This window comes from Thamnophis elegans, chromosome 5 (assembly GCF_009769535.1).
Source record: "Thamnophis elegans isolate rThaEle1 chromosome 5, rThaEle1.pri, whole genome shotgun sequence".
Classification (NCBI taxonomy): Eukaryota; Metazoa; Chordata; class Lepidosauria; order Squamata; family Colubridae; genus Thamnophis; species Thamnophis elegans.
In genome coordinates this window covers 100,766,287-100,792,956 of record NC_045545.1, presented here as the reverse complement: position 1 = coordinate 100,792,956, position 26,670 = coordinate 100,766,287, and the positions used below count along the sequence as shown (strand labels likewise).

Sequence of the window (26,670 nt, the reverse complement as noted above, 5' to 3'; positions counted from 1 at the left end):
CCCTTAAGCTCCGGGATATCTCCAAAATTTCAGACAGCTCCTGGAATTCCACCCTTCCTATCCAGGAAACTCGGATTCTCTGCAGCCATGGAAAACAAGCCCTTCCTCCCTTCGGCTCCTCTTTGGACGTTGGAGACTAAAGCTCTAGAAATGGGCCTAGCGAGTCTTGAGGCAAGGCAGGGGAACAGCTAAACTGACAATCGGTGTTGAGTATGTCCAGGGCAAATTCCCTGCGCCTTCCCAGCCATCCTCGTATACCTTGGAGTAATACTTGAAGACATCTGAAGCAGCGCTCAGTTCCAGCACTCCATAGACAACCAGTTTGCAGAATCCAGACAGCAAATTACGTCGCTGGTGCAGCTGTTCAACCTGAAGCTCTCCGCTTTCACTATCTGAGTTCAGCAGCCAATTGAAAAGAAGAAGGGGTGGGTGGGTATCAGTGCACTCGCACACTCACTCAAAGTCTCTACTCCAAACCTCTCAAATTCCAACTTCAAGGGGAATGCACACCATCATCGTGGGCTTGGCTGTGGTTGAAGACGTGGTCCATTAGAAAGCCAGCCAGCTGCGACTGCAGAGCAGACTCCGGGTGGTACACCAATTCCTGCAGGGCGGGGTGGCCCCCGTCAGTCAGCTGTGGACCGAAGATCAGGAGCGAATCACTCAACAACACAAAGGCCTGCAAAGAAGGGAACAAGAGAGGATCACACACTGAAGACAACGACCCCCCCCCTCCCCAGATGGACATAACAAGAAGGGTGCACAGGGTCTTTGGTGCTCTCTGAGATTGGTGGCCTCCTTGCAGAGGTTTCACTACCGAACTACGTAACATCATCCGTGCTAGTAGAGAGAGGGGCTTACTCTCAATTTATATCCGGTGGTTTGCTCTGTCGGTGTGGGTGGGAGTGGCCTCGATGGTTCCTGGGTTGGGACGTTCGCTTGCTAGGAGTATTGTTTGCTTTTGGTATAATTTAACCTTGGTGTTAATCTCTGCTCCTCTGGGTGTTGATCACTGTTGAGGCGTTTTGGCAATGATATGTAAATATTGTCTATGTGTCTTGTGATGGCCAATCTGTCACAGTGCCAAGAATTATCTGGCATTTTTGGACTTGGCCTGGTCTAGGAGGGTCACTGTTTCCCAGTTGAAATTATGGTTGAATCTGCCCTGAATACTATGAAATTAAGGCATTTTCATCATCATGTACACACTTTGGAGAATCACAAAATGAAAACCAGGCAGCTAATTCTTCCAAATACCCATTTTCCAAAAAGCAAATTGAGAAAGATGCTCCTTAAAACCTGTGCTCCAGCCTGTCCCAATGGTCTCTCCACATTATTAGCCCAGCCGGGTACTAAGCTGCTTAGTGGGGTCGGCGTATGACACCCCGCAGGAGGTTGGGCAGGAAGGGGGAAAACAGCCTGCAGTAAAGACTCGGCCTCTGCCCTGACTAGAATGATTGTATTTGCCGCCCATCTTACCATAAAATAATTCTGAGCTGCTTTTAGACATAAAGATACATCTACATTCAAACCTGAATAAATTAAAACCAAAGATTAAAATCAAGGACGTGGTGAGGGCGGGGAGCGAAATGGGGGGATGTGGGATCTGTTGTTACTCGATCAGTTCATTCCTACAAGTCCAGCAGGTAGTCCTCAGGCTACGATGGCGATTGGGGCTGGAATCTCCATCACTAAGCAAGGTGGTCGTAAAGCGTGACATCATGTGATGCATCCGGCGACTACAGCTAGTCCAAAATGCAGCCGCGCGAGTGATAGTGGGCGCACCTCGGTTCGCCCACGTTACACCTGTCCTCCGCGAGCTGCACTGGCTACCTGTTGGTCTCCGGGTGCGCTTCAGGATACTAATGACCACCTTTAAAGCACTCCATGGTAGTGGATCTGGGTACTTGAGAGACCGCCTTCTGCCGATTACCTCCCTAAACCGACCAATTAGATCGCACAGACTAGGCCTCCTCCGAATTCCATCAGCTGGTCAATGCCGACTGGCGACCACACGGAGGAGAGCCTTCTCTGCTGCTGCCCCGACCCTATGGAACGAGCTCCCCATGGAGATCCGCACCCTCACCACGATCCAGACCTTCCGCGCAGCCCTCAAGATCTGGCTCTCCCAGCAGGCCTGGGAATAGGTTTCCAATCACCCGCCCGAGTGTTTGATTGCTGAATGAAAGTTGTGTTTTATCATTTTTCTTTTGTTCACTAATTGTTTGTTTTGACCTTGCACTTCCCCTCCCCTGTGGTTGTAAGCCGCCCTGAGTCCCCTCAGGGAAAAGGGCGGCATATAAATCCCAATAAACCTCAAACCTCAAACCTCATTGCTTAGCGACAACAATCCCGACAGTCCCGCTTGCCATTTTTCAGTGAGGAACACGCAGGTTGCTAAGACGACCTCACATGACCCCCATGTGGGAAGAAGCGTTGAAGGGGCCTACAGAGCAGGCATTACAGAGCACGGGAGGGCACTGTGAGCGGGCGCTACAGGACATCAACAGCCACGCTGCTGGGGCACCCTCAGGAGAAAACTCGGCAGGGCTGTAGGAGCGACCCGAGATCTCCTGCCGGCTTCCCCATTGACTTTGTTTGTGGACACAGGCAGGGTAGGTGATGGTGACGGTGCAATGGCCTCAACTCGAGAGGATCACTCATAGGTTCTCTCTGTGCCCCCCCCCCCAACTTTCTACGTTGCTGTAATTTGGAACTGTCCTTGACTGAGAGGTCATCACTTTAGGACCAGCCACCCACTCCCCTCTTAAAGTTACAGTTTAAGGCCTATGACGAGATACACTGCAGCTCACAAGCCCCTTTCATCCACCTTGTATTCATTTGACCCGTTGCGCTGTAGAGGCAGGTGGGAGATGTGAAAGCAAGCCCCTGCTTCTGGCCAAGTGGGCGGAGCTTCTCCCCCCCGCCCCCCCACGGCTCAGACGTCCCTCACCTGCTCCTGGACACAGGGCTCCACGTCCACGAGGCAGCTCTGGCAGAGGGAGCAAAAGGCAGCCACTTTGTCCTTGAGGCTGAGCAGCTGCTGCTGGGGATGAAAAAGCAATCATGAAGGCCTAGCAGGAAGGGCCATGGCAAAAGACCCCCAAAATCCGCTCACCTGGTCAGGGAGGGCCCCAGCTGAGCAGCGGGACAGTTCCCAGAGCAGCGAGAAGTGGGCACAAGTCATGGCAGGAATCACCACCTGGAAGGAGAAGACAAGAGGCACCAGGCAGGCATGGGACCCCCGTGGGCACAAGGAAAACATGGAAGAGCAGCTAAGCAAGAATGTGGCCCAAGAAGAGAGGCCCCCAGCTGTTTCTGGCCCAGGGGTCAGTTGGCCCAGTACCTGCTCGCAGGCCTCGCCGGTGTTCAGCAGGTGGCGCAGGAGACGGACGCAGGGCTCAAAGAACCTCCAGGGAGTCAGGTCGTGGGCACTGCGGGTGGAAAGGGCACAAGGAGTAAGGGCCAGTTCCTGGACATTCCCCAGGGACGCCTCTATTTAGGACTGGTGCGGAGGAGGTGTCTAAAGGCAGGAATCTTCTTCAAGAGCAGGGATCTTGACAAAACTGCATGGAAATGGCCAGACTGAATCATTTCCACTCACCTGTGGAAGAAGGCAATGCGTCTCAAAGTGGTAGCCATGCTGTACACCTCCTCCTTCTCAGAAAACGAGGACTTGCAAAGAAATAGAGAAACACGATGAAAAGCACTTCTCCTCCACCCAAGCGGAATATCTAGCGACAGAGAATCATAGATGTGGAAGGTACATGCTTAAGAGTAGGAACCCTCATACTATCCCTGACAAAAATATGGCTCAATCTTTAGTGACTGAGCACCCATCACTTCAGAAGGCAGCCTGTCCTACTGCTTGATAGTCTCCCAGGCAGGTAAATCCTTCTTATTTCAAGTCTGGATCTCCTGTTGGAGGCTGCTACCTGCTGGTTCTCATCTTGCCCTCAAGGCATTACAAGGAATAAATCCACACTGCCCGTCCTGTGACTTCCCCCTTCATGGATTGGAAGACTACTATTCTGTCTCTGCTCAGCTTTCTCTTCTTTAGGCTAAACGTGCCAAGTTCAATTGCTCTTGGTAGGATGTAGACTCCAAGCCTTTTACTATCCTCGACACTCTTTGTACTCTTTTCAGTTACACAGCCCAAAATTGCATTGGCTATTTTGGCAGCAGTGGCACTTGCTGGCTCAGGCTTAGTCTGAGATCTACCACAACACCCAGATTCTTCTCACAAATACTAGGGTAGAGCCAAGGATCCCCATCTTCTGTCTGTGTGCCTGATTTCTGCATTTCTCATCCATGAACATGTTGCTGCCTAAGGGCCAGGGATAGAAGCCCCTTGAGGTCTTTTTCAACCTCCAGCACGTCTTCTGCAAACGCCAGCAAACACCCCACACCCCACCGCCAGCTTTGTGTGGCCCACAACTTCTCTTCAGTTCCCTCATCTCAGTCTTTGATGAAGGCCACTGTGGGGTCCAAGAAAGGAACCCTGAAGTGCCCTGCTATGCATCCCTCTTTCCATGTAGACCACTAAGGTCTGAATGTTGTCCCCAGTCATTCAGTCAACTGCAAATCCAACTGGAAATGAAGCTGTCCATCCGTCACTGTTCCGGTTTATCAGGGAGACTCTAGTCTACTTTATCAAATGCCTCAATGAAGTCTAAGCACGGGGCTTCGTTTCCTTATTAGTCCACCAAGCAAGTCACACTCTCAAAGAAGTTAATTTCATTTACCATATTTTTCAGAGTATAAGACGCTCCGAAGTATAAGACGCACCTAGCTTTTGGGGAGAAAAATAAGAGGGGATAAAAAAATCTCCCTCCGCCTCCCAGCAATTTGCCTTCTTGCCCCAAACAGCAAACAGTACAGAATATATAAACTATATGTGGTTTTACATTTCAGACCATACTTGTACAGATGTACACAATAAAGCACATTCTTTAAAAAATAAGTCTAGTAATTTGAACATTCTATTGGCTTTTACAATTATTGACTTACCTCCTTTCAGCAAACAGCCTATTTCAGTTTGGCCTAATTAGAAGGGGGGAAAACCTGCCTCTGCCTCCTAGCAACTTGTCTTCCTGCACTTTCAATTTCAGTTCAAGCAGGGGCTCCCGATGATCAGCTGTTTCAGGCTACAGGGATTGCCACAGCCTATTTTGCCCTTTTGTCAGCTCTCTAAAAGTGATACTGCCATTCAATTGGGCGGAGGGGGGCCTTGGAGTTAAATCACTAGCTATACCTGTAACAACTGAGTTTTACGACTTTACAACTGGTTTCTTGTCACTGGAAGACTGAAGGTCCCAGCGCCCCTGGAGGGATGTTTATGATGGTCATGTGGGATATCTCACTTAAATGTCTAACTAGAGAGAGCCATTCGACTCTCAGGGCAGAAGAGTTAAGGAAACATCTTCACACTTGTGTATTGGTCAGAATCTGCATTCGGACAAAGGGGAGGGGTCATTATCAATTTAATCCCACTTGCATTGCCTAAAGGGTTTCAGATGCTGCTTTGCCTCTAATGGTTTCCATCCTGCTTGATTAAAGGTTCCTTTTGAAATAATCCGTTTCAAGAGTCTTTACTTTCTTAAGTTAGGAGAGGAGCCATTACACCTTTGCTGCAAGGAGGTAAATTGCTGAGAGGCAGAGGGCAAAGGGTGGGGGCTGGTGAGTGGGTGGGGCTACATTCACTGTATAAGACGCACCCAGATTTTCACCCTCTTTTTTGGGGGGGAAGGTGTGTCTTATACTCTGAAAAATATGGTAAATTAATTTAAAGAAAGTAGTAAGATTTGTCGCCATGACCCGTCCCTTTCTAAATGCCTACAAACCAACTGCTTCATTATATTTTCTAGGATTTTCCTGGGTGCCGATTGTCAAGCTGATCGGCCTTCCTTTCCTGAGTCTGCTTCTCTCGCCCCACACCACTTTCTTGGAATATGGGAGCAAGATTGTCTCTTTCTTCTGTGCTTCTCTGTGAGGAGTTCAGTCCCTTGCTCAGCTGTGATATTTAACTGGATGTGTGTGTGTCTGTGTGATCCATTTAGTAAAGGAGAACTGAATTGGCCTAAAGTACATGCCTACAGCCACATCATGATTGCTTCTTTTCCACTATTATTTATCTAAACACTTTCAACAAGGTTTTCATTCTTGGTGTCATGGATTCCTGTACAGGTCTAGTCAGAATAATAAAGTTGGAAGGAAAACTCAAGGTCTTCTAGTCCTCACGGCGCTCAGAGTTCAAGGTGTAGCCAAGGCAAACATGAGTTCAAGGTGCAACAGAGACAACACAACTCCAGCTGGTTCCAGACAGTGGCAACATGGCATCAATGGGTTCAAGGCACAATGAAAGCAACACAATCTCCAATGAGTTCAAGGCACAAGGAAGGTGTGATGACCAAAGGCAAGGCACGGAGGCAACACAGCCAGCTGCTCCCGCCTCATCACTCTCTGTGCTCGGGGATCAGGAGGGGGCGGTCCTTGTTCATTGCCTGAACTCCATCACTCCTCCTCTTAACTGCCTGCCCCCTCTTCCCCCCTCTCTCGATCATCCTGCCCCCGTCCTTCCTCGCTGGCAAGCGGTTCCAGGCCTGAGGGACCTGGGGCTGCCTTGTCCTGCTCCTCTCTGCACCCTTGACCTCCGTCGGTCCAGCTCCGGCTCATCCGCCTCCATTAACTCAGGCTCCAACAGGGCCATGACAGAAGGCAAATTGACTTCAATGGGTTCAAGGCCCAACAACGACCACACAAAACCAGCAGATTCAGGGCACAGTGGAGGCATCAATGGGTTCAAGATACAATGATGGCAATGGTCACTTCAAGGCAATGGTCCAGAGAATTCACAGATGGCGGGTTATGTAGCATTGTGTCCAACAACCTCCAGGCTCCAAACGCCAAAGTAAAGAGGCGCTGATTGGTGTGCCTTATTAGGAGGAGAGGCTGCCTCCTCATGATCAGCCCCCATTGCGCCTCTCTCTGCTCAGCTATACATGACCTTTGATTGAGCAGGGACAGCAACTCCTCCTCTCCTCCTCTGGCTGGTCGTAGCTGCGCTTCTCCTCCTGCCTGCACAGCCGACTGTCTCGGATTTCTAAAATGTTCCTAACACAGCTCCATCACGACCATTCTGTCCTGCCACAGAGCTTTCCACATACCCTCGGTACTCTGCATAATCCTTGTCAGCCATGCCAACTGCTACCAGGTCACCTCTAGTCCTTCCCTTCATTAGGCTAGATACATCCAGTTCTTGCCACCTTTCGTCATGTTTTAGCCCTTAGTCCCCTAATCATCTTTGTTCCGCTTCTCTGTACTCTTTCTAGAGGCTCTGCATCTTTTTTATATTGTGGTGACCACAAGTGAACGCAGTATTCCGGGTGTGGTCCTGCTAAAGCAGTATATAGCGGTATTAACACTTCATGGGATCTTGATTCTGTCCCTCTATTAAGGCAGCCTAGGACTGCGTTGGCCTTTTTGGCAGCTGCAGCACACTGCTGGCTCGTGCTTAAGAGGTTCTTCACTAGGTTTCCAAGATCCCTCTCATAGTTACTGTTGTCAAGCCAGGTGTCATCTGCTGCATTTTGCACCTGTGTATTTTAGGTTCTGTTGCCTAAGTGTAAAGCCTAAATTTTTCTTGACAATGAAATACATTTTATTAAATAGGTCCCAGTGTGCAAGTCCATGTAGTGACTAAATCAGTGGGACCAATGAAATACTTGGGACTTTAGTAAGGCATTTGACAAAGTAGGCCAAGATCTATATTGCTCCTTTATTACGAACATATCAATTGTGACTAATAAATGGGAGCTTAAAACTTCTGGAAGGCACCGGAATCCTTCTGCCTGAACTAGGCCCACATTTCAAGGCAGCTTTTCATGTACTCCATCCAACTGCTCCCACCTTGAAAATTCATTCGTGCCTAAACACCTGTCATGGGGTGCAGTTCTCCTACCTGGAGGAGTTCAGTAGCCTCATGTTGGAATTTATCCGCCAGATAGTCCATAATGCAGCTACGAGCAAAATCCACACGGCTGTAGAAAGCAAATTCTGTGCGGCAGAGCAGCTGGAGAGTCTGAGAAGCCAGCTCCAGCACTTCACTGCTGGTGTGCTTTTCCACCACTTCCTTTAGCTGGCTCAGCAGCAAGTCTAGGTACTGGGAGGAGGAGACAGAGAGAGTCACCCCAGCAGTGTCCATGGGCAAGCCATGGGGATGGGGGTGTATTTGGGACTTTTGGGGGAAGCCGGAGGAAGAGCCTCCTTAGGAGAAACCAGGCACAGGGGGAGAGAGGCAGAATCATGACAAGGGCCTCCTACCTTCTCCAGGCGGCCTGAGCTGTAATGAGTTAGGTCAAAATAACGCAATGCCTCCAGCAGAGGTCCTACTTTCTCGGCATCAGCAGAGAACTGCCAGGACAGAGCAGAGAAGAGAGGGTACTAACAGAACATGCAGTGCTCTTTGCAAGGAAAGCCAAGTGGATCAGCCATCCAGGTCTTTGAGGTGACAGATAAACCTCCAACTGGCCTCCATGACTTTCAAAGAGTGCTAGAGACCAGTTGACTGCAAAGACTACAAATCCTTCCATTTCCCCACCAGTCAGTCAGAACTGAAGAAAACTGAAGCAAAACATTTTTTTTGGGGGGGGGGGGGAGTTGAAAAGCAACTTTGGAACAGCCACCTAGAACCAACAGGCAGGGCCACATCCCAAGAAGAACACAATGCTTTTTGGTTTCTCCTCCTGTTTAGTAAGAGATGAATGCACTCACCTTAGCTAACAGTTGCGGCAGTAGAGGGATGAAATGCTGCGTGAGCCTTAAACGCTCTTCGGACTGCACTTTGCGTTCCCGAGCAGAAAACACCTGGCAGAGCAGAAAGAAGAAGAAGAAGAAGAAGGGAGGGGAGGGAATGGCAGGAAACGGCCCTTGTGAAAGGAGAGGAAGAACCAAGGAGGAGGTTACCTTCTTTCCAGAGAACCTGCCGAGTGGCGGGTGCCCTTCTGTGGCTTGCCGCATGCTGGCCACCAAGATCAAGATGAGGCTGCTCTCCTTCAGGTCACCCAAACCTGCTGGGCAACACAGCACTTTAATTTAAGCACCAATTTAGCTTATTTCTAATTGGATGCAATAAGCAGATTTTAAAAATATAAACTGCCAAGCCTTCTTGAAAAGCCCTGCATAATTCCCTCGGAGATTTATGTTAAATACGTTTAACAAATAAGGGATCATTACATATCCCTTATGTATGTATCCCTCGCGTATGAGGGACGGGGTGGCTCAGGGGTTAAGGTGCTGAGCTTGTCAATCAGAAAGATCGGCAGTTCAGTGGTTCGAATCCCTAGCACCGCATAATGGAGTGAGCTCCCATTACTTGTCCCAGCTCCTGCCAACCTAACAATTCAAATGCACGTAAAAAATGCAAGTAGAAAAATAGGAACCACTTTTGGTGGGAAGGTAACAGCGTTCCGTGCACCTTCGGCGTTTAGTCATGCCAGCCACATGACCAGAGACTTCTTCAGACAGTGCTGGCTCTTCAGGTTTGAAACGGAGATGAGCACCACCCACTAGAGTCGGGAACAAGTAGCACATATGTCCGAGGGGAAACTTTACCTTTACCTTGAATATCCTTGCTTTCAGGGATGACCCACTTGCCAAGCACTCTGCTTATTCTCATGCATGATTTATTACTGTTCTCACATTTACATCAAACATTCCATAATTCAGTTTACTGTTTAGTCATTTTTTAGTCATTTATTAAGATTTATAGGCCGCCCTTTTCCCTGAGGGGACTCAGGGCGGCTTACAATCACGGGGAAGGGGGTGCAATATCAAAAAACAAACAAAATGTGAACAAAAGAAAAATAATAAAAACACAACTTTCATTCCACAGTCAACACTCGGGCGGGTAAATTGGGAACCTATCCCCAGGCCTGATGGGAGAGCCAGGTCTTGAGGGCTGCGCGAAAGGTCTGGATGGTGGTGAGGGTGCGGATCTCGACGGGGAGATCGTTCCACAGGGTCGGAGCTGCAACAGAAAAGGCTCTCCTCCGTGTAGTCGCCAGTCAACATTGACTGGCGGATGGGATTCGGAGGAGGCCCAGTCTGTGCGATCTAATCGGTCGGAGGGAGGTAATCGGTTTACTTTCATGATATGCTTTTGCTAAAATTGTTGTTGTTGTTAGTTGCGAAGTCGTGTCCAACCCATCGGGACCTCATGGACAATGTTCCTTCAGGCCTTCCTGTCCTCTACCATCCTCTGCTTCAGTGACTCCATCCAGCCACCTCATTCTCTGTCGCTCCCTTCTTTTGCCCTCAATCTTTCCCAGCATGAGGCTCTTCTCCAGTGAGTCCTTCACTTTCATTAGGTGACCAAAGTATTTGAGTTTCCTCTTCAGGATCTGGCCTTCTAAAGAGCAGTCAGGGTTGATCTCCTCTAGGACTGGCCAGTTGGATTGAGTGCCACTGAAAGGAGAAGTTGAGTGCCACTGAAAGGAGAAGCTGTGAGGCGCCACTTGGTACAAACATCTGCCTGCCATGGTTTGAGCCATAGCAGGCGCCTGGTCATGACCAAAGCGACTGGCAGCGTTTAAGGAAGCATCAGCTGAATATTCAATGGCAGCCCTAATCTTGTTCAGATCCCTGTGTGACCTGGTATCCATGGATGCAATGCGCTCCTGGAGTTGCTCAATCCAGACGAGCGCAGCCCTGGAGAAAAAGGAAGTGGCAGTGGAGGCCCGAACTGCCCAGGCACTAGCAGGTGCTCCAGAGACCACTGTGGATGAAGACAAGGCCGCAACTGGCGCGTCCACTGGAGGAAATTTGGTAGGTTCTAGAGCGACGTTGTAGAGGCGTTGGTCGAGGCTGGTTGTTTGTGGACCTGTACCAGGGGGATCCCACTGTCGTTGGACAACATTCATGAAGATCTTTGGAGATGATCCAGGAGGGCTCCTTGGTTCACCGAGGAACTCCGGGAGATGAAGCGCCAAAAGAGACGCCTAGAGCGCCCCTGGAGGGTTAATAACTCTGAATCTGACCGAGCACTGATAAGAGCCTATATCAGGACCTATCTCGTGGCAATACGGGGGGCAAAATGTGCACATTTTTCTGCTCTTATTGCATCCGCAGAATCGCGCCCCGCCGCCTTGTTTAGAATAGCCCGCTCCCTCTTGAAAGGCAGGGTAGAGCTGAGGAATTTGTCCAGTTTCTGGCGGATAAAGTCGCTCGGATTCGGACGGACCTGGACTCCAATTGCACGGTACCAACCGAGGTACCGGGGGAAGGTCTTGAGCGGATTTTATGGAGCGAGTTTCAACTTGTCGCTCCTGAGGAAGTGGACAAGGCCATGGGAGCGGTGAGTGCCTTCACCTATATACTGGACCCGTGCCCCTCCTGGCTGGTCTTGACCAGCAGGGAGGTGACACGTGGCTGGCTCCAGACGACTGTCAGCATCTCTCTCCGGGAGAGATCCTTCCTGCACCTCCTAAAGGATGCGGTGGTGAGACCCCTCCTGAAGAAACCTTCTCTGGACCCAGCCATTTTGAACAACTATCATCCAGTCTCCAACCTCCCCTTTGTAGGGAAGGTTGTTGAGAAGGTGGTGGCCTTTCAACTCCGACGGACCTTGGATGAAACTGATTATCTGGATCCCTTTCAGTCGGGTTTCAGGCCTGGTTACAGCACGGAAACTGCTTTGGTCGCGCTGATCGATGATCTCTGGCGAGCCAGGGATAGGGGTCACTCCTCTATCCTAGTGCTTCTTGACCTCTCAGCGGCCTTTGATACCATCGACCATGGTATCCTTCTGCGATGGTTGCGAGAGGTGGGAGTGGGAGGCACCGTTTTACGGTGGTTCTCCTCCTACCTCTCGGACAGGTCGCAGTCGGTGTTGGTTGGAGGGCAGAGATCGACCCCTAGGCCCCTCAATTATGGGGTGCCGCAGGGCTTGGCCCTGTCCCCCCTCCTATTTAACATCTACATGAAGCCGCTGGGTGAGATCATACGCCGGCATGGGATTAAATACCACCAATACGCGGACGATACTCAATTGTATCTGTCAGCCCAGTGCCAACTCAGCGAAGTGGTAGAAGTGATGTGCCAGTGCCTGGAGGCTGTCAGGGTCTGGATGGGAGCGAAAAAGCTTACACTCAATCCCGACAAGACTGAGTGGCTATTGATGCTCCCTCCCAAGGATGGTCCAGCTATTCCATCTCTTAGCCTGGGGGGGCGAAACCATACGCCCCTCAGAGAGGGTTCGCAATTTGGGAGTCCTCCTAGATCCGCAGCTGACATTAGAACATCACTTGTCGGCTGTGACCAGGGGGGCCTTTGCCCATGTTCGCCTGGTGCACCAGTTGCGACACTATTTTGACCGGGGGGCACTGCAAACAGTCACTCACGCCCTCGTCACCTCAAGACTGGATTACTGTAATGTGCTCTACATGGGGCTGCCCTTGAAGAGTGTTCGAAGACTTCAGTTAGTCCAGAATGCAGCCGCGCGAGCCATAGTGGGTGTACCTAGTGTCACACCTATCCTCCGCGAGCTGCATTGGCTTCCCATTGGTCTCCAGACACGTTTCAAGGTGCTAGTCGTTACTTTTAAAGCCCTACATGGTTTAGGACCTGGCTACCTGAGAGACCACCTCCTGCCATTTACCTCCCAGAGACCTATAAGATCACACAGACTAGGCCTCCTCTGGATTCCATCTGCCGGTCAATGTCGGCTGGCGACTCCCCAGGGGAGGCCCTTCTCTGTAGCTGCTCCAGCCCTATGGAACGATCTCCCCGTGGAGATCCGGACCCTTACTACCCTCCCGGGCTTCCGCAAAGCGATTAAGACCTGGCTGTTCCGGCAGGCCTGGGGCTGTTGATTTATCCAGTCCCATTCTAAGCTATATGAATGTTGTGAAATTTTAATGACTGTTTTTTGAATTGAATTTGAATTGAATTTTATTATTATTTGTATGCCGCCCTTCTCCGGGAAGGACTCAGGGCGGCGAACAATTCAAAAAAGGGAAACGGGGAACATAGAACAAAATACAGATAATTAAAATAGGCAAGAGTCACGCAACCACACAAGTCGAGAGTATGTTCCCCCTTCCTGCCTTTACCTGTAAGCCGCCCTGATTCTCTCTCTCTCGAGAGTGGGCGGCATACAGATCCTAATAAACAGTAAACAGATGGAATATTTTTTTCCCCACTGTAGGTTCAGAGAAGGGAGTGTTAGCACAATCAGAGAAAGCCGGTACAGTAGCCTGAGTCTGGGTAGAAGAAGCTGAAGAAGCGGAAGGCAAGTTAGCCGCTTTAATTGCTTTGAACAGGAGGGATTTAAAGCGATCAGTTTTGAACAATCGGGCAAAGGCCGGGGCATCGGATAGGATTCCCTCATCATCAGGTAAGTCAGAATCCCTGAAAATCAAAGCCTGAGTGGCAGAAGCAGAAGGGGTCTCTGGGCATCCCCAGGTGATCTCTGCCTGTGTCTGTGAGATGGTGCCGGAGGAAGTCGCTGCTGGGGCCCAGCAGCAATGCCTTGTTTTAGGGCTTCTGAAGTTATGGCTGCCGTTTCTGTAGGGGAGGAGAACGAGGCCTGAGGTACCCCTGTGCACTGAGCTGTAGGGAGGCCGGCCTGTTCGATCCCTATTGACATCAAAGAAATTGCCCCTGGTATCAGGTTCTATGGAGGAAGAAGAGGCTGAAGAGGACAACTCCCCATCTGAATCATCCAAGGATGTACAGGGACGCTGGGGAAGTAGCTTGATCCCCCCTAAGGATGGGGGGAGTGGCCTGGGTGTTCTGGCTCTCCTGTTGCTTTTGGGCCCGCTGAGATTCCTTTTCTAGGGCCTTCGCCTCCTTTCCTCAGCCATCCTGGTGGAGGATTTGGAAGTTTTGGGACTTTTCCCTGAATCAGGAGCCTCCTTAGCTGCCCTTTTTCGGCTGCTCCTTACTCCCGATGGCCCTGCCTCTTCTAGGCTTTTCTCCAGTACAGCTGCCACCATAGGCTGCTCAGCCATGCTGCCAGATGCCAGCCCCCAAATCAGATGATAAGTTGGCACTATTTCACTCATCTTGCAGCCAGGTGCTCCTCAGCTCCGCAATCAACTCCGCACGCTGGTCACTTAAAATGGCGGCCGCCGCTCTTCACGTGCTTTTCCAAGGCGCAAGATGGCCGCTGTTGTCTTTGTGGGCTTTTCCAAGCTGCCAAATGGCCGCTGACATCTTCGCGGGCTTCAGCAACCCGCAAGATGGATGCCGCTGTGCTTTATGGTCGGTCACCTCTCAGAGTGGCTGCCGCTTCGATCCGACGCTGCAACACGTGAAAGGGTTGGTTGCGTGGCTCTCTGATGAATCCGAATGCCCAGGAGTGCGGAGCGCCTCTTTAAAGAGCCCCGGAGGCATAGCTCGTGAACCCGGTGGTCTGACTGAGGTGGCAGGGCGTCCCGGAGCGTACCCGTGGTCACAGGCAGTCAGACAGCTGAGAAGGAAGTCTCGAAAGCAGATTCAAATCTCCCGCTCAAAAGAGCAGAAGAAAAAAAGGAGGAAAAATATTTCAAGTAGAAAAGAATTTGGAAAAAAATGCCAATTAGTGCAAAAAAGCCCAAATTTGGAGGAGATTAATTCTCACTGCTAGTCCAGGTTGGACTGAGTCTAAACTGGGAGGAGTCGCCAGGGCTCGATGACATCGCAAGTGTAGACTCGGTCCAATTGGTTACTGGACAGAGCAACCCATTCTGGCTGCTGTCTCCACAGTCATAGGAGAAATTCCCTTCGTATCTCCAATTTCCTTGAAGAGATCTCTGGTCCTCCCTATTCTCTTGTTTTCTTCTATTTCTTTGCACTGTTCATTTAGGAAGGCGTTCTTATCTCTTCTAGCTCTTCCCTGGAATTCTGCATTCAATTGGGTGCATCTTTCTCTTTCTCCCGTGTCTTTCGCTTCCCTTCTTTCCTCAGCTGTTTGCAAGGCTTCCTCAGACAGGCATTTTGCTTTCTTGCATTTCTTTTTCTTTGCCATGGTTTTAGGTGCTACCTCTTGTACAATGTTCTGAACCTCTGTCCATAGTTCTTCAGGCACTCTATCAGATCTAATTCCTTAAATCAATCTGTAACCTCTACTGTATATTGCTAAAATTACAACCATAGAAATTACAAATCATGTTTCTCAATGACCCAAAGAGCAAGAATGCAGTATGCACAATTTCTTCCCAGCATGAAGAGGAACGTAACTAAAGAACATGAAGTACTTCCAGTAACTACAGCAATCGTGTCAGAAAAGCTAAAGCTGAGAATGAACGAGAGCTTGCATAAGAAGTCAAAATCATCAGAGTCCTTGGTTTGCTTCCAGACATTTCATCACCCAAAGAGGTACTACCGTCATACAGTAGCTCGCCCTGCCAGTGTTGGAGGGGATGTAGCTTTCTCCTCGGTGATTCCTCGATTCCTGTTTTCTGCTTGTTTGTCTGGGGTTAATCCTTGCTTATGGGATGCTGGCTGCTGCAAAGCAGGTCTTCCGGCCTTTTCTCTCTTAGGTTTTCTATTGCCTCTGATGTACAAATCTGGTTTATCTCTAGGTTATAATCTATTGAGGCATGATTTGTCTAAACGCCAAGTTTCCAGGAATTCCCTGCCACTTTTGGATTTGGTTTGATCTAGGATGCTCCCCCCCGCCCCCCGGGTGACAATGTGGCTGAGGCTGTCCATATGCATGCCAGGATTAAGAAATTTTAATCATGTCTTCCAGCTGCTGGCTTTTCCTCAGGGATATGCTTTGCCTATTTTCTGCCCGTCTGTCCTATATGGTGGCTGTTACAGTCCTTACACTGTGTGTCGCAGGACTACTGGGACCGTTGGTTTGGTTACAGTGTTTTGGAGGGCTTTAACTGGAGCAAACCCCACACTCACCAGCCCCGAAGTTAGTTGGTTGTGATGTAGCCTATGCAACAGGGGTGGGTTGCTAATCCCGTTCCAACCGGTTCGGTTGGAACGGGGCTGGCGGCGTCCTCGTGCACGTGCGCGGTTCACGCATGCGTCTTAGCGCCTGCGCGATGCTCCAGCTGCTCACGGAGACTCACGCAGGCGCTGAATGTGCCATGCGCCTGCGTGGAAGCCTTCAAAGACCGGTAAGGAGCGCGGGCGGGCGGGTGGGCCCTTCGCCGTTCCCGGAGGTTACTTACTTCCGGGTTCGCCGACCAACCGGTTCGCGGGGACCGCCGCGAACCGGTTGAAACCCACCCCTGCTATGCAAGCAAGCAACCAAGTTCTGAAAGCACCAAGGACTCCACAGTTCAATCCTGAGCTACAGGAAGTCTCTTCTGCTGAAGTAGGATTTCTTTGGGAAGTGAGAAATGAACAGAAAGCCATGTGTAGATGCAGCCCAAAGAGAGCAGTCGACCCGTAATGGCACAAGAAGAAACACTGTCTTAACTTCCTTGTGTCGGTCCTCTCTCAGAAGGGAAAGGGACCTCTAGCTGGTCATACTCCTAAGAAAAATCCCTTCGGCCCCCACCCCCACCATGGAGCAAATTCCACTGGAAGGTACAGAAGGGATATGAGGAGAGGACGGCAGGCCTGCTTTGAGTAGTCGTGCAATTACTTTCATGAGGAACATTCTTGGCAAATACATGGGAAGATCGGGGTGTCCCAGTCAATCACATTCAACATGGATCCAGTGTGATGTTGTTGCTAGGAAGGCCAATAATATCTTGAGAGGTATTACAGGTAGTCCTTGCTTAATGACTGTCCTGTTTAGCGACTGCTCAAAGTTACAACACCATTTTACAACCAGTCCTCACACTCACACCTGTCGCAGTATCCCCACAATAACGTGACCAAAATTTGGTTGTTTATAATCGTCACATCATCCTACGGTCACAGAACAGCCACTTGTGCACTTCACAGCCGACTTCTGGCTATGTCTACGGGCGGATATCCTCAGGGAGTGATCCCTAGAATTCCGGGTGGGTTTTAAAGAAATCACAGGGCACATTTTCCCCATTCATTTAGCAACCAACAGCTGATGTGAGCCAAAGCCTACCCACCTCTGCTTACCTTCTATGGAGCATTCCTCCAGCAGGAGGCCTGTCAGCACCGGCCAGTCCTTCAGCAGGGCAGACGCACAGTCCCACAGGCTATCCACCAAGTAGGTGGCGTGGTCATGGAACTGTGGGTGGAGAACAAAGCAGTGCACTAAAACCAGCCTGGCTAAGGGCCGCCGGGATTCTTCACCTTCTCCTTGTGGCTCAAGCGTTTCACTCACCTCGCCTTCAATGAAGAATGCCAAAAGCGACTGAAGGAAGACACGAGTGCCCTCTTGGCGGTCCCCTGATTTTGCTCTGGTGTCCACCTCGGGTGCCAAGAACCTACAAGCCAAGCCACCATTCATAAGGAAACAGAGCCCAAGTCAGAAATCTTTGGGAAGAAACAGGAAACTGCATTCGTTTGCACAACAGAGTGCTTGCTCAGGATGCTGAGATGCATTGGGTGGGTGGTGGGGACAGAACCATACTCACTTTCTGTATAAAAATTCACCTGCAGCAGCAGCTACAGGACGACTGGAAGCATAAACCAGTGGGAAAACCCTTTCACAGTCAGCATCGGTGAGTGCGCCGTCCATATTCCTGCACAGGGACCAATCTTAAGTGCACATAAAACATGCCAATCCCCAATACTTCCAAGTCAGGGTAGAAAGGACAGACTCAAAACACAAGAGACCAGTCTGTGCAGAGAACATTGAATTTGAGGAGCAATTCAAATGCTAACAGGGTCTTCTGATTACTCTTGGCATCACTTACTGAAGGATGAGAGTAAGCAGCCTCACAGCTTCCGTTGCCACTTGGGGCTCTTTATCCAGAACCATGGACACAATCCGTTCCTGCAGAAAAACCACAGGTACTGGAGGAGTATGGGGAGGATACCAACTAGGATACCACCCATTTTTTAGGAATGGTTAACTATCTCTTGAAAATGCATCAAATGCATCAAATGTATATTTCCGTACTTAACAAATGTTTCAGCTTGGTGGTTTACTAATTTATATGATCATTCCACATCTTTGCCGTCAACATTTTGTAATTTATGAAAGCCGCCACAGGTGCACTGAACCTCCACTATGTAAATACACGACTCTAGGAACCTGGCAACAGTCAAGGCTCCTCTCCTCTGCCAGGACATTGCGGAGGACAAACAATACATTTCACTTGTACGTATTTGATTGTTATCAGGGACCCAGAATCCTGAAAGAGCCAACAACCCCTGAAACTGCCGGATGAGAGGAAGGAGCTAGATTACAAAAAACCCGTCACTATCCTTTCCTCAGTGTGAAGGGAGAGCAGTGTGCAATGAAGGATGCTTTTGTTGAAAGAGGCCAATATGGGTGGAAAAGCAGGCTTGGAGCCTCCTTAGAAATACAGAAATTACACATGCCAAGTCTGCTGATAGTAAGATGGGGTTTTGCTCTTTCTCAAATGCTACGTTTCAACTGCAATTCCTATGTATCCTTTCAGAAGGGACATGACCTGTAACCACCTTGTGGGCTTTGGGACTCTTCTGGTGAAGAGCCCAGCGACCACTGTAGCTGTGCTTGAATATAAAAGACTGTGTTGCATCTTTTATCTCCAATAGCTTTGGCTCTTTAGTTAAGCAGCCATTTGCCCCACAACAAAATTGTCCCTTTTGGGACACAGCTAAGATGCGAAGTTGTCTATCTGAGGGTGTAAAGTGTACTTCATTTTGACATCTCAAAAACAGGGCTGTCCGGAGCATTTCTGAAAGTCTACTGAAGCCACTATACCAACTTCAAAATAATTATACTACAAGAATGGATTTCCCCACAAATAATTTAGCCACAGTGCTCTGTGCCAGTTGTCTTCAAAGGCAACCCGACTAACTCTATATTGCCCTAGCATGCAGTAACAGTGTGATGGTTTCGTTATCACAATATGCAAGTTACAAAAATTAAAGTTGCTAAGTTACACTTGTGCAATGAAAAGAAAAAGGGGAAGCTTAGAAAACTTCCAAGTAAGGGTCACAAAAGTTCAGCAGATGTGACCCATCACCCCAACAATTCCAATTTCTAACCGAGACAGCGGGCCGAGATGAGTCTTCTCGCCTAAAACTGCACCCAAATAAGACCGACCCCCTAGAGAGACATAAGAGGACCCTGGAAGAGTCAGGAGAGAAGTTGTGTGCTGTAAAAACCAACCCATGGGAGCTTGGTTGGGAGCTTCCTACAGTCCCCTCCCTTGCAATCCCCATACAGCTACTACCATAATAGTACTATTCAGTTACTATTACTACAATGTTTATACTATACAGGTAGTCCTTGACTTAGAAACACAACTGAGCCCAGCATTTCTGTTGTGACGTGAGACATTTGTTGAGCTTTGCCCCATTTTACAATCTTTCTTGCCACAGTTGTTAAGTGAATCGCTGCAACTGATTAGTTAAGAAGCCTGGTTAAGTGCATCTGGCTTTGCCACTGACTCTGCTTCTCAGGAGGACGCAAAAGGGGATCACGTGACCCCGGGACACTGCGGCTGTCATCAATGTGACCCAGTTGCCAAGGGTCTGGATTTTGATCATGTTTGTGGGGATGCTGCAACAGTCGTAACTGTGAAAAACGGTCATAAGTCACTTTTTTCAGTGCTGCTGTAACTTTGAACAGTCGCTAAACGAAATGTAATAAGTCGAGGATTACCTGTACTCTATACTACTCTATTGCTATTGCCTGTTGTACATGCTATGCTCTACCCCACAGGTGACAAACTCCCGGCATCATGTTGTCGTCACATGACGCATCACAACTTTTTCCCCCTTTGCCAAACAGGGGGTGGGCGTGGCCAGCGCACGAGGCACCTGGCCTGCAGGTTTGACACTCCTGCTCTGTGCCGTTGTTACAGGCGCCTCCAAGGTGCAGGCCGTCCTCAGCTCGTTTGTTTAACAATGGCTCAAAGTTATGACAGCCTCAAAAAAAGGAAATTACAACCTGTCTTTGCACTTACAGTCATCACAGCAACCCTGCAATCACAATGACAATTTGGGCACTTGGCAACTCGCTCACTTTCACAGCCAATTAAAACCTCCCACGGTCACAGGATCATGCGTGACCTTCCCAGGTGGTTTCAGACAACAAACCACAGTTGGACAAGCTGAGCGATCAATCGTGCCGATTTGCTTAACTGATGCAACAGTAAAAATGGTGGTAAAATTGGATTGTCACATGATGAGTTGTTTTATGACTGCACCAACCTACAATGGAAATTCCAGTCCCAATTGTGATCGTAAATCTTATCTCCAATTACTTTTTGAAAAACCTTAAGAAACGTGGTTCTAAGTGCTAACACCCTGACCAACAGCACACTGCTTTGAAATGATGATGCACTTGATTAAGCGTATCTGTATTATTTTTAAAAATACACCTACACGTAAAGGTATTTATATGGAGTGTTTAGTTGTAATAAAATAAGCACAAGAAGGACAGATTACACTATACGCAGACGTATCTTTCTTTACCAAAAGTGTGTGTGGCTACCTACCTTCTACAGTGATTCCAGGAGGGTCACCCAATGATAAATAAAAGCCAAGTTGAGGAATACCTTAGGTGCCAGTCCAGTCCCCCAGCTCATCCCCCCCCCCCCTGGCCCAATGCTTGGGGGAACAGCCGAGCCTTCACAGCCTTCCAGAAGGCTAAAAGGTAGGAGACCCCTCGGGGGAAAGGCTATTCCAAAGAAAAGGCGTGGAGGGGGGGGAGTCACTGAGAGGAACCTCACCAAGGTCCCATCAGGTTATTAGCATTTCAGTGAAGGGCCCCATGTGATCTAATGGGGGGGTGGGGGTGGGCGGATGTCCCCAGGGAGGATTGGTCCTATACCCTCCTGCAGGGCTTTAAAGAGCTGCACCTACAAACACCTGGCAACCAGTTCAGCTCAGGTAGTACAATAACTAGGATGGATGTTATTCTAGAGCAGCTGCAGCTTCTGGATGGTCTTCAAGGCAGCCCCATGGAGAGCGTGGTGCAGCAGTCAGGCTTGGAAGCCATCGTGGTATAGGGCCTCAGGGCCGCCACATTTCAAACAACATCTACTATGGGAAACTGGGAGGGGGAATGGTATGGAGCTCGGGTGATGTGTAGCCAACGTAACATTCCTTCTCAGAAAGTCAGGGTTGCCCAGTCCCTGCCCCCAGATGGATGTGGGTGGGAGGAATCTTCCTTCGTGGCTATGACTGATTGGACCATGGGATGGACCTGTGGGTGTTGAACTTTCAACTGGGAGGGGGAAACCTGCAAGCTTTCAGATTCAGGTTTTCCCAGATGTGCCATCATGGCTCTTTTAATAAATTCTTTTGAGGAACCTCTTGCCTTGAATTCTTATTTTATTGAGGATGCTATTTGGAACCCTGACAGCAGGTTTTGAGTTCTATGGTTCTATGTATCCAGGACATAGCAAAAATCACCTGGTTCTTACTTGTTCTTAAAAGTAGGCAAATACAATCTCGGATGAACAACACATGACGTGTTATACACCATGTCAGCTTTTACAAAAAAGAAAGCCAAAATGGCGAAGCCATGTGTGAAAAACTAAGTACACCTTATGATTCATGAGGTGATTCACCTTATGAACCGCCTTTAGCAGCCATACATTTAAGTAATTGTTTTCTGTATGTCTTAATCCGTCTCTCACGTGTTGAGTGTGGCTGGTCAGCCAGTTACAAATCCATCTGGTAGTTGATGCTGTCTATCCCACATTTTTCTAACTTACCCAGAAGTAGGTTGCAGTCTGCCTTGCCAAATGCCTTACTGGCCCAAGCGCTATGCTTAAATTGCATCTGTGATTGTATGTGTTTATTTTACAGTTTTTACAGACTGATCCACTTTTTATTCCTGAGTTGTAGATAATGGAATATCCCTATCACAGAACTGTTTTATTCAAGATTAGGTTGGCTCCAACCCAATTAAAACTTTCTTGCTCTCTCCTACCCAGCAATGGTCACTTACCTGTCTGCTAGAAGGGGGGTGGGGTGGAGAAAAAAACCCCATACCATTCCTGACCCATGCCAATCCCCCCGCACTCTCACCTGTGCTGCTCCCCCACGTCTTCACCCCTGCACACCTTCCCCAATCCATCTCTTGCGCACTACCCCACCCCGTCCCCAATCTGTGCACCTTTCCCAACCCATTCAGCACCTTTGAGTGCTTACAGACACACACTTCCCAACCCACACCATCCCCGACCTGCATGGCACCTCTTACACACTACTAAGCACTCCACTCCGGGGACCCATTTTGGGGACTGCATTCACGCAGCCCCTCCACAGCCCCTGTGCATTCTTCTTGCCCTATGCTGCACCCCCAGCTGTTCCCCTGACCTGTCCTGCACTGCATCTCTCGCACATCCCCAGGCATTCTTCCCCCATATGGCATCCCTTGTGCACCCACAGATATCTTTCCTGACTTGAGCCATGGCACACACCCCCTTCACTCCCCCTCCCACCCAGCTGCAGCCACTTACCTGCCTGTTGGCCTTGGGACTTTCTGCTGGCTTCCCCACTGACCCTCCCTGCAAGCTTCCCACTAGCAAAGTAAATAGGGATATTGGCAGCAATTTGAGGGAGCAAAGGAAAGGGAGGATGAGGAGGAAAAGATGAGGGTGGGAGGGTAAATAATGACAGGATGGAGGGAAAGAAGAAGGCAAAGAAGAAAGGAGAGTGGGGGGGGGGGAGGAAAGGAATGAAGATTTGTGAAGTTCTGTGCCAGTTCCCAGAAGGAAACTCAATGGGGAAGCTGGAAGGAAGGTCAAAAGTAGCTCTTCACTCTCACCTGTGGCCATTCTGATTCCCTGTTCAGGTAAGGAAATATTTCTGAAAGGGTGACCCAACAGGTTATAGGTTGTCTGGTTTATTTCTGAAAGCTTTTCTTAGTTAGTTAGTTAGTTACTTAATTTATATATTGCCCAACTCCCAACAGCTTTTAGAGGATTCTCGTTCATGAACCTGGGATGAGTTAGCAGCAAGGAGAAAAATAGATGTTTCCAGAGTATACAAAGAGAAACTGAGGACAGAGGGACCTATCCCATTAATAAAACTCCTGCCACCTTTTCAAGCTGGGTCTCCTCGTCAAAGCTAATGGGACATATTGGAAGGCGGATCCACGTCGCGATGTAACAACGTGCGGCACTCTGAGACCGCCGTTGACACTTTTGCCTCTGGGGGGTCCCATTGAGACATAAACCGTCCCGTAGAGATGGTGATCAGGAAGACAAAGACTTTGTGGTCCCAGGGATATCGCAAAATCCCTGTTAGACCCAAGGGAAGCGCTTCAAGCCCGTGGTGAACAGGTAGCCCCTAGGCTGATGAAGTTGGGACGCTCCGGAAGGAAGTGAAAAGAGAAAGTGAGTCCATCTGGTGAGGTATTTTTTCTATTTTGCTAAAGACTGCCCAAAGAAATGTTTCCTTAAAGCCAAATTGACCCTTAAACAAAAGAACTAAGCTGCGAAAATAATCCTAATGGGATCGCTGTGGAAAGTTTTTTTTTCCCCCGCTGTCATTGTAACTATTTTTTGTGGATTGAAATGTTCGTCACGTTCTCTGTTTCTCCTCTTAAAGCGAACGGATTGATTTTTTTTCTTCTGCTTCTTGTTGCTTTATTTTTTTGACTTCTGGATTAAAACCTTCCTTTTTATTTTAACAGTTCTTCCTACTACTTATTAAATCACACTAAAAGCAATGTAAAGAAATTTGTTTCCTACAGAAGGTGAAAATGAACTGCCAGTCGGAGGGTTTTTTTTTTTTTGAAAGAACATATCTCTTTCTTTATTTGACTTCACTAACTCTGCAGCCGAAGGGTTTGCAACTTGTTTACAAAACTGATAAAAAACCAAGGGCACCAACTGTTTTCACAGGTGCCTCTGAGAACTATTTTGGCAGAGGAAGGAAGGAAGGAAGGAAGGAAGGGAGGGAGGGAGGGAGGGAGGGAGGGAGGGGGGAACAGAACCCTTTCCCTTTGAAGAGCATAAAAGAACTTGTGTTTAAGTCAACTTAAATAAAATAAAAGGTATCAGAAGCCTGGAAGACTAGACTGGCAGTCATTATTGGTTTTTTTTCTTTTTCTTTCTCTCTTCTGTTTTGGAAACATGGGTCAATACTTAGATGAGGAAACCTTAAAATTCCAAAATATCTTGGCTGGAATTCAAAATCTATGGTTATGGATATGGGAGAATCGAGAAGAAGCTGGAAAGACTAGTCTTCCTCACAGCAAAAGATGATGGGGTTGGAGCTCCCAAAATTAAAGGGGAGAATGAAGATATAAAAGATAAAGATAAGAAAATAGATGAATTTAATAATGGAGCAAATGTGGGTGAAAATGGAAAGGGAATGTGGAAAAGGGAATTCAACGAATTGGAGCTCTACCCCAGATTCCAGGACACAGAAGAGAAGAAGAGAAATTTTTTCAGAAGCAAGATTGACAAACAAAGACAAGTTAATTTTAGTAGCAACTGGTGGGCAAAGAGATTATCTGAGAGACCTTTCAAGCAACAAAGTGCGGAGAGAAGCCTATAAAAACCTTATAAAGGAGACAAAAAGAAGTCTGACTCCACAATTGGCAAGAGATATAAGACTGTTTTGTTACTGGAAAGATACAGGTTGACAATGAAAGTTGGTAATAAAAAATTAGGTTTTTTTATTATTGGTGATTAATAAGTAGGAACTTTGTAACTTCTAGATAGTTTTAAATGTTTACTCGCTAACAATTAATTAGCCATAAATAATAATAATGAAATGATAATGGATACAGTGTAATGATAGATACATGTATTGACAATTTAGTAAAAGAAATTTGGATATAAATTGTAAATTGTGACTTGGGAAAAAGACCTATAAATTTTATTAACAAATTTTCATTTAGATCTTGTTATAAAGGTGTAAGGGTTTTTTTGGGGTGGGGGCCCTGATGAGAGGAGATGGGGCATAAATAGTAAATGATTTTTAGCCAATTATTAATACCAACAAGGAAATGTTAATGGTCATTGTTTAACAATATATACATGCTATGGTATTGGCAAAAGTAACTTGGATATAAGTTTTAATCAGTGAGTTGGGAAAAAAAGGGGGGGAAAGGCTTAGAAACTTTATTAATTGACTTTTACTTAAAAGATGCTATAAAGGTGTAATGTTATTGGAGGATTTTTTTTGAAATAGCTAATGAATGCCATTATGTGGTTGTGTCTTTAAGTATGAATGATTTGAGGAAAAAGTAAAGTAAAAGTAAAGTAAAAGCATGTTCAAATAATTGTAGTCAAATGAGAATTGTGGTACATTAAGATATACAAAGATTTTTGACTTAAAGTGTATAATCTAATATGAACTATAAGTAATGACTGTGGAATAAATGCACGGAAGTTATCTGCAACCAATCGACACGCTTTCTACAAGATGTAATGAAGGAGGATTCTTTTTTTGTGTTTTTAATTAAAGTAAATAATAAAAAAAAAGCTAATGGGACATATTACGGCTGTTTACCTTAAAGCGGCTGGTGAAAAGCTCCATCTGCGAGGCAGTCTCTGGGCTGCAGTACAAGCCCTGCAGTGCATGTAGGCAACCGAGTCGGACCTCCCCCTGCTGCAAGACAAAGCCCATTGTCAGGCTATTCGATTTCTTAAAGCCCAAAAGTCAAATAATGTCTAAAAACGGCAAAGGGTGATGAGCAACACCAAGTCTCTCCCTTTGTACTGAATTTGCATTTGTCAACTCTGACAAGTAACCCAGCCAGCATCAGGTTCAGAAAAGGGCAACAAAAGTGGTCAGAAATTGGAAACTGTCCAATCGAGAGACATTTGACCCTTAAGAAGCAACGACTGAGAGAACATAACAACCTAAATGGGGATGATGTTCTTTACTACCAGAGAATGCACTACAAAGAGTAACAGCCCTGCTACTGCAAGACCAGGAAAAAGGAGAATAATGGGCAGAAGGTGATAGGCAGCTCTCCACCAGGGGCAATGAAATTTGGATCTCTGCATTCAATCCGGAAGGAATTTCAATGTCAGGAAAAGTCCTCATCTGTTTCAACTTCATTCTTAATCATCACAATCAATACATAGAATGGGTGTGTTAGCTGAAGGGTTTTGTTGTGTAACAAGCCCGATACGTGAATCAATATACAGTAAAAAGGCCCATAGAACTGGAACCACCTATATAGGCCATTAAGCCTGGTCCTCTACTTAGTACAGAGATTCAAATTAAAGCCTCTCAGACGAATGAATACATGGCCTTTTCCTAAACACACCCAATAAACATTAAGATCCATAATCCTGGTAAATATAATTGTGTTGTCTTCTAAGTACGAATAGGAAGGAGGTCACCCTTACGCTATTAGGATACACCGTTCCTTAAGAATGTGACTGCAACAGGTATACTTCTAAGACCTTTCACTTCTAGATGAGGGGAATGGGATACAGAACATTCCTTGCTGACTCAAAGATGAGGAAGAAAGTTTTAAGGCCACCAGGACCAATGTCAGCTTCTGCTTTGCTGTTGCTTCAGCTGCCATTGAAACAGGGAGGGAGGGCATAGTATTTGGGTGGGGTTACTTCTTGTGCTGGAGGAAGATTCTGGAGATCTTTGGATGGACGTACTACGCATGCGTGGATGTTTCCCGCCTGGGTTAACGGCACCGACATTCCA

General features: G+C 47.8%; 1 protein-coding gene across 1 annotated transcript in view; it reads right to left on the bottom strand.

Annotated features, from left to right (window-relative positions):
- STAG3 (stromal antigen 3) overlaps positions 1-26,670 on the bottom strand; it is a 46,292-nt gene that overhangs the window by 5,861 nt on the left and 13,761 nt on the right. Inside the window, exons 7-21 of the mRNA XM_032218657.1 lie at positions 25,507-25,605; positions 17,784-17,863; positions 17,502-17,609; positions 17,249-17,351; positions 17,041-17,152; positions 8,965-9,071; positions 8,773-8,865; positions 8,323-8,412; positions 7,961-8,161; positions 3,605-3,675; positions 3,347-3,434; positions 3,119-3,202; positions 2,954-3,046; positions 511-679; positions 259-392 (exon numbers count right to left, since the gene is read on the bottom strand). Coding sequence (XP_032074548.1) covers positions 259-392; positions 511-679; positions 2,954-3,046; positions 3,119-3,202; positions 3,347-3,434; positions 3,605-3,675; positions 7,961-8,161; positions 8,323-8,412; positions 8,773-8,865; positions 8,965-9,071; positions 17,041-17,152; positions 17,249-17,351; positions 17,502-17,609; positions 17,784-17,863; positions 25,507-25,605 — 1,632 coding nt within the window. The remainder of the gene's footprint in view (positions 1-258; positions 393-510; positions 680-2,953; positions 3,047-3,118; positions 3,203-3,346; positions 3,435-3,604; positions 3,676-7,960; positions 8,162-8,322; positions 8,413-8,772; positions 8,866-8,964; positions 9,072-17,040; positions 17,153-17,248; positions 17,352-17,501; positions 17,610-17,783; positions 17,864-25,506; positions 25,606-26,670) is intronic.